Source organism: Ammospiza nelsoni, chromosome 5, assembly GCF_027579445.1.
Source record: "Ammospiza nelsoni isolate bAmmNel1 chromosome 5, bAmmNel1.pri, whole genome shotgun sequence".
Taxonomy (NCBI): domain Eukaryota; kingdom Metazoa; phylum Chordata; class Aves; order Passeriformes; family Passerellidae; genus Ammospiza; species Ammospiza nelsoni.
Window position 1 is genome coordinate 14098027 of NC_080637.1, and position 10552 is coordinate 14108578.

Here is a 10552-nt window from a genome sequence, read left to right on the forward strand (position 1 = left end):
CAACCTGAGACTCTTAAACCCCACCACTCTCAGAATCTCAGCTGGTCAGAGTGACCCCGAGATACATTAGAAAGTCTCTTTTCCCAGCCCGGCACTTGGAGAAGGAGTCAGAGCTCTTCAATTCTTGGTCCTAAGGTTGTTTATTGTATCTTAGCTATAAAATTCTTTCTCCTGTCCAGCTGAGGTCTGCTCAGCAAGACAGTCAGAGGCACTCTGCCCGCCTCCCGGGCAGTGTTATCTTTATATACTAAAAACTACAGGTACAATATTTACAATTACATTCCAATACCTATCACCTGTGTAAGACAGTGAGCTTCTACTCTAAACCAATCTAAAAGTGCCAACATCACAACAGCAGATGGAGGCCAAGAAGAAGAAGGAGAAAGGCTGGACATGCCAGGATTCCTCCATCTTGCCCCCTGTACCCCCATTCTAAAAACCTCAAAAAGCCTATTCACCCTGTGATAAATTCACTGTCATTCTACTTAAACTTTTGTGGCTTGTAATTCTTCATCTAAAGGTTGGTAATTGTTTTTTCCAAGGGCTAAATCAGAGGCACAGGGGTCTTGGGCTCTGTGCCAAGGTCTCTGACCCCCACAGACAGGGGTTCAAGGAGCTGCCAGGGCAGTCAGCAGGCAGGAGCATGGCACGAGTCCCTGCCTCCCTTCACCTCCCTGTGCCCATCATCTGCCGAGCCCTGGGCCAAGCTGGGCTGCCTCAGCCAGATAAAAGGTGATCTGGTGTCAGCATGCAGCCCTGAGGAACTCTTCTGTCTTGTTTTAAAAGCCTGGCGTGACTGTTGTGACCAGAAGAGAGAACCTGTACTCTCCATCAGCATGGTACGTGCCGTTTGTGGTCACCCTCGGCGCGCTGCTGCTCCTGGGGCTGCTGGGCCACCTGGGGCTCCTGCTGCTGACACGGCTCCGTAGCTGCTGCCCCCCGGCAGGGAAGGCACACAGCACCTCTCTGTGAGTCCCCACATGGCACTCTGGGCAAGCCCCAGCACCCCCTGGCAGTGACAGAGTTAGCCTTTCTGCCATGATAATGTTGTTGCTTTGAATCTTTTCTAGCAGCATGGCTGCACTGCAGTAAATGCTAACACAGCGATATTAATGGGTGGTAATGATATGAACTCAAGGAAATGTGTCCCTGGCATTTTTTTTTCGTGAGTTTAGTAACATTAACATTAGGAGAATGAAGGAGTGGAATTAGCAATTGTAACCTCTAAAGGCAGCTATGCTCATGAGGCTCAGTTGGAGCCTGTGCCAGACTGAGCTGACCACAAATATTCTGGTTTGCATGTGACCCCCTCTCCGAGGGAGCTCCCATCTAGGTAGTAACTGGATGCATTTTTCTCTCTCTTAGCTACAGATCCCAGTGTCCTTTGCAAATATTGGTGTTCATGCCAAATTCATTGTTCTGGCAAAACTTCTGCAGATTTCCTGGAGTTTTACCAAGCCAGTTACAAGGCTCTGGCCCATAAAGCTTACCTCTAAGTGTTCATGCTTGGCAAAAGGCATGGAAGCACCTGGGACCAGCTCTGAGTCACTGTGGGAAGTGGAGAGTTCCCTGCTGGCTCCTTTCTCAGTGGGCTGGAGCCAGACTGCCTCTAAATTGACTTTGTACTTCACAAAACAAAGATAAGCAGGCCTTTAAGTGGCTGGGATTAAAAAAAAAAAAGGATTTCTACAAGTATTCTCAGGATTTTGACATCAATTTGGAAGTTACATTAAATGTAAAGAGCTACTAAATGACTGTGACTATATGCTCAGATCACGTGTGCAAAGCATTAAATGGTTGTGATAAAAATGACAAATGAATCTAAGATACTGCTATTATTTATTAATTGGGCAAATGATTTATTGGGGACTGGGGTCTCAGATCAAAAAGCAATTTCTATATTTTCAAAAACATTTATAACCTTTCAAATATTTTTAAAAGGCATTCTCTGAGCACATCAGACCCAAAGAAAACTGATCTTCCTCCCAGGATGGAACAAAATTACAATATCTGAAAAAATATTTTTCCAGATTATATAAATCCATTATGCCATCATCAACAAGACTTTATTATTTTAAGAGCATCCCTTCTTATAGAGGTGTTAGAGCAATGCTCAGGACTGTTTTCCTGTTTGAGAGCAGCATTAAATGATGCAGGCTTTCTGTGAAAGCAAAATCAGAAACCAAATAAACCAAGCTAATCTCAGAACTCAAGGAAACACATCCTTCTTGCCAAGTGAAAGGGAATTTTTTTTTTTTTTTGGTAGAGAAAACCATGACATTTGTTAGCTACATTCTTAATCTTCTTTTCATTGCAGGATAAATGCTCCAGGTGTGTGCCTCTTTTCTATATCTTAATGTTTAAAAATAAGACCTTGTTTATGATTCTGTGTAAAATCTGTAAAATAATTTCTAGATAGAAATTTGACACAGTAGAAAGTTACTGAGATTAGATAATCCTGGCCAATTATGGGAGGCCTGATTTCATGGCCTTTTTAATCTTTAAATCTATTAACTATTAGGCAAAACCCAAATTCAGAGTAGTCTGGTACTCTGGCATAGATGCTAAAGAATGAGTGTATTTTTCACACACAATTTATATGCTATCTGTTAAAAAATAATCCCAGCCATCTATAGCACCTTCAAGAGTCCTCTCCACTCTAATTCCCTGTTCTCTGATCATTTGCTCCCTTGGCACCATTACTTCACTTATATAAAGATTTATTTTGAAGTATTGCTGCTTTCTAAAATGTTTGCATAACCTAGCAGGGAGATAAATCACACATGGAAAAGCATGTTTTTTTTAAGCAGTCTTGTTCTTTTTAGTCCCATTGCATTTCTGCTAGAAAATACTGCCCATATGGGCTGAGTAGGACTCTGCTTTTGTAATTCCCCTTTCCTCAGTAAGTATCTCCCAGCTGGAAAAAAATGCAGACCTAACAAACCCCACAAAATTAGCTGTTCTCTTGGTTGCCCAATTTGAGACATTTCAGTGTTGGCTGATTTCCAAAAAGTGAGCACTTTTTTCTTTCTGAAAAACTGGTTCCCAAATGCTGGGCAGAAAGGGCCAGACAGAACAGGTTTCCCATCAGTGCTCAGGCTGAGATCCACCTGCAGCAGTTCAGCGTTTTGCACACCTGGCTGGGAAGCCCATTTGTGGCCAGGCACAGCTCTCCACTGAAAGGCCATTAAACAAATTGGCAAGGAGTGAGTGAGAAGAAATCATAGCAACTGGTTGGGTACCATCCACAAATCCGTGCTGCTGAGATGCCCATGGCACTGCTGCTGTATTTGTTTGCATGTGGGATGAGCTAATAGTGTGGTGAATTCACACACAACCAAACTGTTCTCCAATCTGAATTTTACTTGACTGAAAATGCAGCTCTGCCATGTTTTGTCTCCAAGCCGATACTTGACAAAAGCTTTGCAATCACAAGCATTTGTGTAAAACAATAATCTGCATTTCTAGTTCAGATATTCCCAAAGGTGAATTTCTGTATTTGTTCATATTATTTAGAAAGGGAAATTTGTTTAATAAAATTACTATTCATTCATTACTGACTTTTCAAGGCTAGTCTTTTGATTAGTCACTGGCAACTGTGGATTCTCACTCAGCATTTGAAAAGAAATAAGATTCATTTAAGATGTCTCAGCATTTGAGTAGAAAGAATGTCTATTTCTTTGAGGAAATCTTGACTTTAGTGTCTACAGTCACCATCAGAAAATTCTGATTATTAACAATGTGCATTTTCCTTTCTGTAGAAAAGAAGAAGCCTAAGAAAGAAGTAACTGTGGTAAGTACTGCTGGCCTCAAAGGAAGCCCCAGTTTTGCCAGCCCCATCATGCAATATGACCATAGGACCCTTTCTATGAATGGTGTCTGTTTTCCAAAGAGAGCATAAAAATGATAGGCAAGGCAATAATTGCTCTCAAGTGCAAACACTTCACTGTCCCAGCTGGCCTCTGTGTTTGGAAGCAACAAGTGTGTGAGGGATGTTCACCTGCACTGGGGCTCCTTTGCTGCCCAAATGCTGTACGTGGGAGGTCAGACAGGCTGTGCCCACAACAATGACAGGGACACTCACTGCAGAGGTGGGACAAGTGCCCCAGCTTCACTGATGGCAGCAGTGCCCTGCTGAGACTCCACTGACCTGTGGAGCCAACTCTGATCCACCTGAGTGCAACCAGCAAGGTGTGCCAGCACACCCAGGCTGTGAAGAGTTTGCCCTTGATAGCTGTTTGCAGCAAAATGTCATGGATGTTTCCACTGCTGGAGATGCTCCTGGGCCTCAGGGCTCCTTCCTTTTCGCAGACATAATTACATAAAGGCTGCATAATTGTGTAAATAGACAGAATGCTCTCAGGCACATGGTGTGGCTCCTGGAGTGATCCTTTGCAGGTCCAGGAGCTGGACTGGGATGACCCTTGTGGGTCCCTCCCAACTCAGGATATTCTGTGAATCTGTGCAAAGCACTTTGATAAGTGAACTCCCTCTCTCCACATTTTTTAGAGAGGGGATTCCCAAGCCTACTCTGGGTGGAGGAGATCATCTTGTGGTAACACACATGGAGGCATTTAGCATGTCAGAACTTATTAATTCTCCTTTAAATATCTAGTGAGGAAACCCTATACCACAAATGGCTCTTGTTGCCATTGGACTATGGTCCAAAGTATTGCCATTGGACTGGTTTAAAAAAAACAGTCGAAAGGAATGCAATATACAAGCCACATAGATCCACCTCCATCCATGTAAATCACCATTTTCAAGTTACTGCTCCTCTTTCTGATTTAATTCACAGTTTTCATTTTTCATTTTGTGTTTCTTCACAGACAATGACAAAGCTAAACACTATTTTTGATGGAGAAGCCAGGGACCCAGGTAATAAAAAGCAATTAACAGAGGATATGAATATTAGGCTGGAAACAAACTGGATTAGTTGATTTAAATATGGCTTGACATTGATTTTTCATATTTCTAGAATATACTTATAGACCTTGAAAGCACACATCTGAGGGTCAGACTGTTCACAATTCCTCTGCTAAACTGGAATGCATGGATGTGGTATAGAAAGGTGGGAGGGGAGAAGGAATATGTTGCAAGTCTCCTGCTCTGGTGCTGTCATAGCTACATGGTCTCACCCATCTTGTGTCTGGAGAATGGCCAGGAGATAAATGTCACTGCAGAAGTGTTGCCTTCACCTCCTGAACTTCTCCCTGGAGAAGTGGGTGGGTGAGTTACTGGCTCCTGCACAAACCTCCTCCCTTACAGGAACAGTGTGCTGCTGCTGTTTATCCAAGGCTCAGGCATTGCTTGTTGGGGAGAAAAGGGAAGGCCATCAGCTGGCAACAGGCGCCTGGTGACATTATGTGAATTATGTGAACTCTGGGCATATCTGATTAACCAGCTGGGAAAAGCAAAAATAAGGTGAAAGCTACAAACCTCAGGATGAGCTGCTGGGGAGCTCATCCAGCTCCCCGAGTGACAGCCACTGCTCTGCAGCAGGGCTCATTACAGGAAAAATATTTTTACTTTACTGAGGACTGATCTGGCTTACCTCATTCCCCTGAAACACAGCCCCTGCCTGAGCCCCTTACTTTGATTCTTGGCCTGGAATTAGGGTGCCCAGCCCTGTGCCTAATGGCTGAGAGCCCCAGCAGGGAGATGAGGGGCTGGTAAAATGTGACAATCAGACAAAATAAGTTTTTATAAAATAGATCTGAAAATAAGCCTGAAACAATAGGTCTAGAAATCATCCAGAAGAAGGCAGGCTTGTTTCAAGGCTTGGATTCATCTGGCCAATTTCCACCAAAGTGCCTGTAACTTGTGTTTTTTATTAGCTGGCTCAGAGCTGTTGGACGTGTTGAGCTAATGGGAAACACCAGGCATGGAGACTTCAGTACAATTTGGGCAAACAAGTGGGACCCTACTGTGCAATTAAGTCCATCCACAAGGCTGCTCAAGGCTGGTTTGATCCAGGTCCAAGCTCACCTGCTATTTATAAAGAGATCTGGAGGAATGGGCTCCAAAATCCCTGTTTTTTTCCCTGTGTAACTGCATTTGTAATATATTAAACATGAGTAGTCTCTAGGCTGCTGAAAGAGCTGCTTTCCAGTCTTCCTGCAGGACAGCTGGGGCTGCCTTTCTCAACAAACCTGACCATAGTGGACTCCAGGATATCTGAGCCCATCCAAACATTCATCCAGAGACACAGCATTTGTGTCATGCCTGACACAAACATTAAGCTCTAACACAGCTCTGTGGTGACAACAGGGAAAAGTGTGCTCCCCACTCCTCCCCTCTCTTCTCCACAACTCATTGCAAACCCTAGAGGATCAAGGGTTGCTGCTTTGGAAATGAGATTTAATAATCCCCAGCACATCATCTGTTGAATATGATTAAGAGGGATGGTCAGAAGCTGTTCCCTGATCTGGGCTGCTTTAACATGTCTGACTCGTAAGCAGACAGAAAAAATAACATACAAAGAGGTCCAGTTTCATCTTGAGTTGCTCAAATTGTGTTAATATGTCACAAACCATTAATTCTGATACAAACTGCAACATTTAGAAACACGTAACCACTGTTTCTTTCCAAGCCTTAATGGTCTTTTGTTTGTCTTCTATTGTTTGATTACAGAAAGTGCCATTATAGCTTCTGATTCTCTTCGTAGCAAGATATAGTGAGTTAGACTGTGAGGGGGTCACACTGGACACACAGCAATTTTTTCACTTATCTCTAGGTAGCAATGAACTGAAGGAGAAGATATTTTGCTTTTAATGTTCAAGTAGAAATTACCCATAAAACCTGAATAGAGACAGAAGTCTTTCTGACAATGAGAGATAGCCATGTGTGCTAAACAACACAAATTTAACCATATTTTATCTATATGAGAAAATAATGTACTTGTATGAAACACACAGTACTTTCACTCTACTAATGGCAAAGTGGACAGCAAGCCTGGAAGAAAGCATTTTGTGTAAATGGAGAAGGAATGTGTGCAGCCAAGACTCACTGGATCTCCAAATCCTGGGTCAGTACAGATGAACTGACATGGTCTGGAAGATGTATGTGGCATGCTGTGCTCCTAAGCAGGGTTTGCTACCTCTGGTAGGCAACTCTACATGACAAAGTAGGCACAGACATACACAATGGTCTTGCTCAGTATGGCTGAAGATAGAAGTTTTGTCCTTACAGATATGGATGTGTTTGTTAACCCCTGGTAGCTAGAACTTGGATAAATTTATAGGGTGATAAGAAATTGATTTCTTTTGGAGTAGGAATGTTTAAATATCCCTGTTCTCCTAACTGCAAAGACAATTCTTATAGTGACAGAATCTCCTCTTAGCAGCCACTCTGATGCCCAGCTCTCCACAGAAATGAGGATTTCCCTCTCAGGGCTGCCTCCCCAGCTCAGCTGAATTCCAAGAGCTTCACGTTTCCCATTTCAGTTCCATGCTGAGAACTGCCATGTCTTAATCTGATAAGGCAAACATTATTTTAATCTTTTGTCTTTTTGTTCTTTCAAGTTACTGGCAGAGTGTATGAGTTCAATACACGGTCGGGGGCCCGGAGGTGGAAGAGGAGCAATGAGCCCCTTCAGCCAGTGCTGGCTATGCAGGAAATGTCCAGTGCCACAGAAAACAGTGGCCAAGGGGTGGATGGAGCAGAGGCACCAAGCAAAAAAGAGCCTTCAGAGAAGAGGAAAGAGCTGACTGCAGCAACAAAACCAGCTGCCAAGCCCTCAGCAGGGCAATGAGAAACACCAGGCCAAGCTGGGCTGAGATTGCAGAAGAAGAAAGAGGAGTCTGAGGATGGGGGCTTATCCTCACCAGCCCCTTAAGGCAGGAACTGACCTCCTCTCCCAAAATGAACTCCTTTTCTATTAGGCCAGAGTGCATGAGACTCCAAGGCACCTCCCCACTGACACCTGATCTGAACAGCCAAAGAATCAGATGTGACTTTTCTCTCTCTCTCACTGTAAAACAAAAAGTGGCCATAAGGTCTGTAAACCCGACCCAAAGGCAGGATGAATCTGGATGCACCTTTGGCAGGTGCATGTAAGAGCAGGAGAGAAGAAGAGGAAGCAAAGCAGAGCCATGGACAGAAGCATTCAGTGCCCACTGCCTCCTACAGACACTGGTAGCTTCCCCATAGAAAAGTCTGCACCTCTGGCAGGCATGGCCCCATCCTCTGCCTGCCTTTGGGAATGGCAGCACACACAGATGTGAATGGGGTTTCCTGTCCCTGCTGAGCAACTAGGTGAGTGAAAAGCACAGCAGGGTAGAAATGTTTGCTGGTAGAAGCTAAAAATATTTTCTCTTCATTCAGTATTTTATTTCAGCCCTTCCTTGCCCTCCCATCTTGCTGTAGAAAAGTCCATGGCTTGAAAGCAGCTCTGGAGTAGAGAAAACTCACATCTTCTTGTGGCATCTCAGGCTGTCAACACTTTCAGCTTATTTATCTTTTGTAACACTAAGAGCATTCAATATCTTCACCTTTGGTATTTCCTCTGGCACATTTAATACTTTACAGGATCAAGTGGAATATACTCAAAAGAATAATGACAGTAAACACATGGGGTGAAATAATCTTTTCTGAGTGTGAGCATGTATAATGTAAGCGCTGTCTGAAAACCTGATATAAAACAAACAAACCTGACAAGATTTTATAAAATTATTTTAATCTGAAGAAAAGTAATTATAAACGATGACTTAATACTCCATGGCTTGTCTTGGCTTGTTTTCTTTACTGATTGCAAAAAGGTTTTTTGACAGCAAGGGACTGATATCAGGTGGTAAAAGAAAATTTTGGTTTAAGTTGAGCAGTGGCAGTCAATGAAGATTACATTCAGTCTCTCACATACATTGTTTTTGTCATGCAATGAGGGACCTTGATGGAGAAATCCACAGTGAAATCACTGGATCCTACACTTCACAAAAGCAGCTGTCATGGTGCTGTAACTCTTTGCTGTGCTCCAAAGGAGTGGCTTGGCTCAGGAGCAACTTCCCTAACAAACACAAATCATCTTCAGTCAAATGTTGTTTCATTGCACAATCGGAAACCCAGTGTGTAATGAACACCACAATGATACAGACAGGAAAGACTGATTTATACTCCCTGAGCACATTATCACTTCACTGTGTCCATGGCAGTTGTCATAACATTGACCCTACAGCACCAACAAGGGCAGCCACACATTCAGGGCTCCAACCCACCATTGTTTGCATTTTTTAGCTGCAAATGCAGCACATTCAGTTTCTATTCAGGTGGTTTTCCAGTGACATAAAGAAACTCTGCAGGAGCTGGTAGTGCTGTTGGAACTCTGATCTTCCTAGCACTCTGACACCAACCTATCCGTATGCACACCTGGCACCTCCACACATTAGATTTTATTACCTGAAGAAGTTAACCGCATTATTTCCATGATAGGAAGACACACGGCGTTTTGTATTTACTTTCCTGAACATTTCTCTAGGGCATCTGCTTTACTTTCTTGATTATTCTAGCACTACTTCAGTGATTAAGGGACAAATACTTTTTTTTTTTTTAAGGCAAGGGAGAGACAGGCTGTAGTTTCAGCCAGGAAACTGGCAAAGAGGCAGATGAATACTCATCTTTCTTTACTACTGCTCCTGCTGAACAGCACAAATTTATTTCCTTCCTTCTTAGGGAAAAAACCCCAACAGCAGCATAACCTGGCATCACAGCAGGCTCTGAACTCCATGCATGCATACACAATGTCATGGCCAACACTGCTGGTGCCATGGTCTCTCACAGTGGGGCAACAGCTGGGTGAAAAGCAACAGCTCTTGGAGTGGTGCTCTCATCTCTGGTCTCAGAACAGCTGAGGTAAGAGCAGCCATGGATAGAAGAGATGCCAGATCCAAGCACTAACACTGCCCAGAATGCCTGCACCCAGTTGAGGTGGGGTTAGCTGGTGTGCTCAGCACTGCAGGGGCAGGGTTAAGCAAGGTAAAGCATCCTGTGAGTCCCATGCTGCTCCTGCAGGAGGAAACAAGAGTGCTGACCACAAAGCACAGCTTCACCCTTCCTGGTGCAAAGTGCTGATCTCCAGATCCAAATCATTCTTCATCTTGGTCTTTCCTATAAAACCTTATTTTGGACATGCATAGGACTACTTCCCTTGCTTAGGGTCTACAAACAAGATTTTACATGAGCAGTAGCTTCATGCTGAAGCAGCACCATTTTCCTATCATCTGCCCCTACTACTGTAAGTGCTCCTTCCTGTGAAGGAATCAAGAATGAATTCTTGGTCTCACCAAGCCAAAGCACATCCATTCATGTCTCTGGCTTGTCTTTGGTAGGACAAAGCAGAGAAAGTAGAACCGGCTGACCCAGGTGTATACTTGTTACTTACTGTATCAAACAATATGTGAAAAGATACTTTGAATATAAAGAAACATATATTTTTTCATAAAATAGAGATTATGATACACTGTGCAGTACAGCTTTAAATGTTTGAAACCTCTTCTAGTTGTCAGAGGAGCTTTTGTGGTTTTTTTTTTCAGAAGTCTTTTGAGAACACAGAGTCGGT

The 10552-nt window shown here is 43.4% G+C and overlaps 1 protein-coding gene across 1 annotated transcript in view; it reads left to right on the top strand.

The window, feature by feature from the left end:
* Window positions 1-8028, top strand: part of CDHR3 (cadherin related family member 3) — a 33733-nt gene extending 25705 nt beyond the window's left edge. The window contains exons 15-19 of the mRNA XM_059472963.1: window positions 787-968; window positions 2318-2331; window positions 3762-3793; window positions 4830-4878; window positions 7524-8028. Coding sequence (XP_059328946.1) covers window positions 787-968; window positions 2318-2331; window positions 3762-3793; window positions 4830-4878; window positions 7524-7753 — 507 coding nt within the window. The 3' untranslated portion in view covers window positions 7754-8028. The remainder of the gene's footprint in view (window positions 1-786; window positions 969-2317; window positions 2332-3761; window positions 3794-4829; window positions 4879-7523) is intronic.
* The last annotated feature ends 2524 nt before the right edge of the window (window positions 8029-10552 follow it).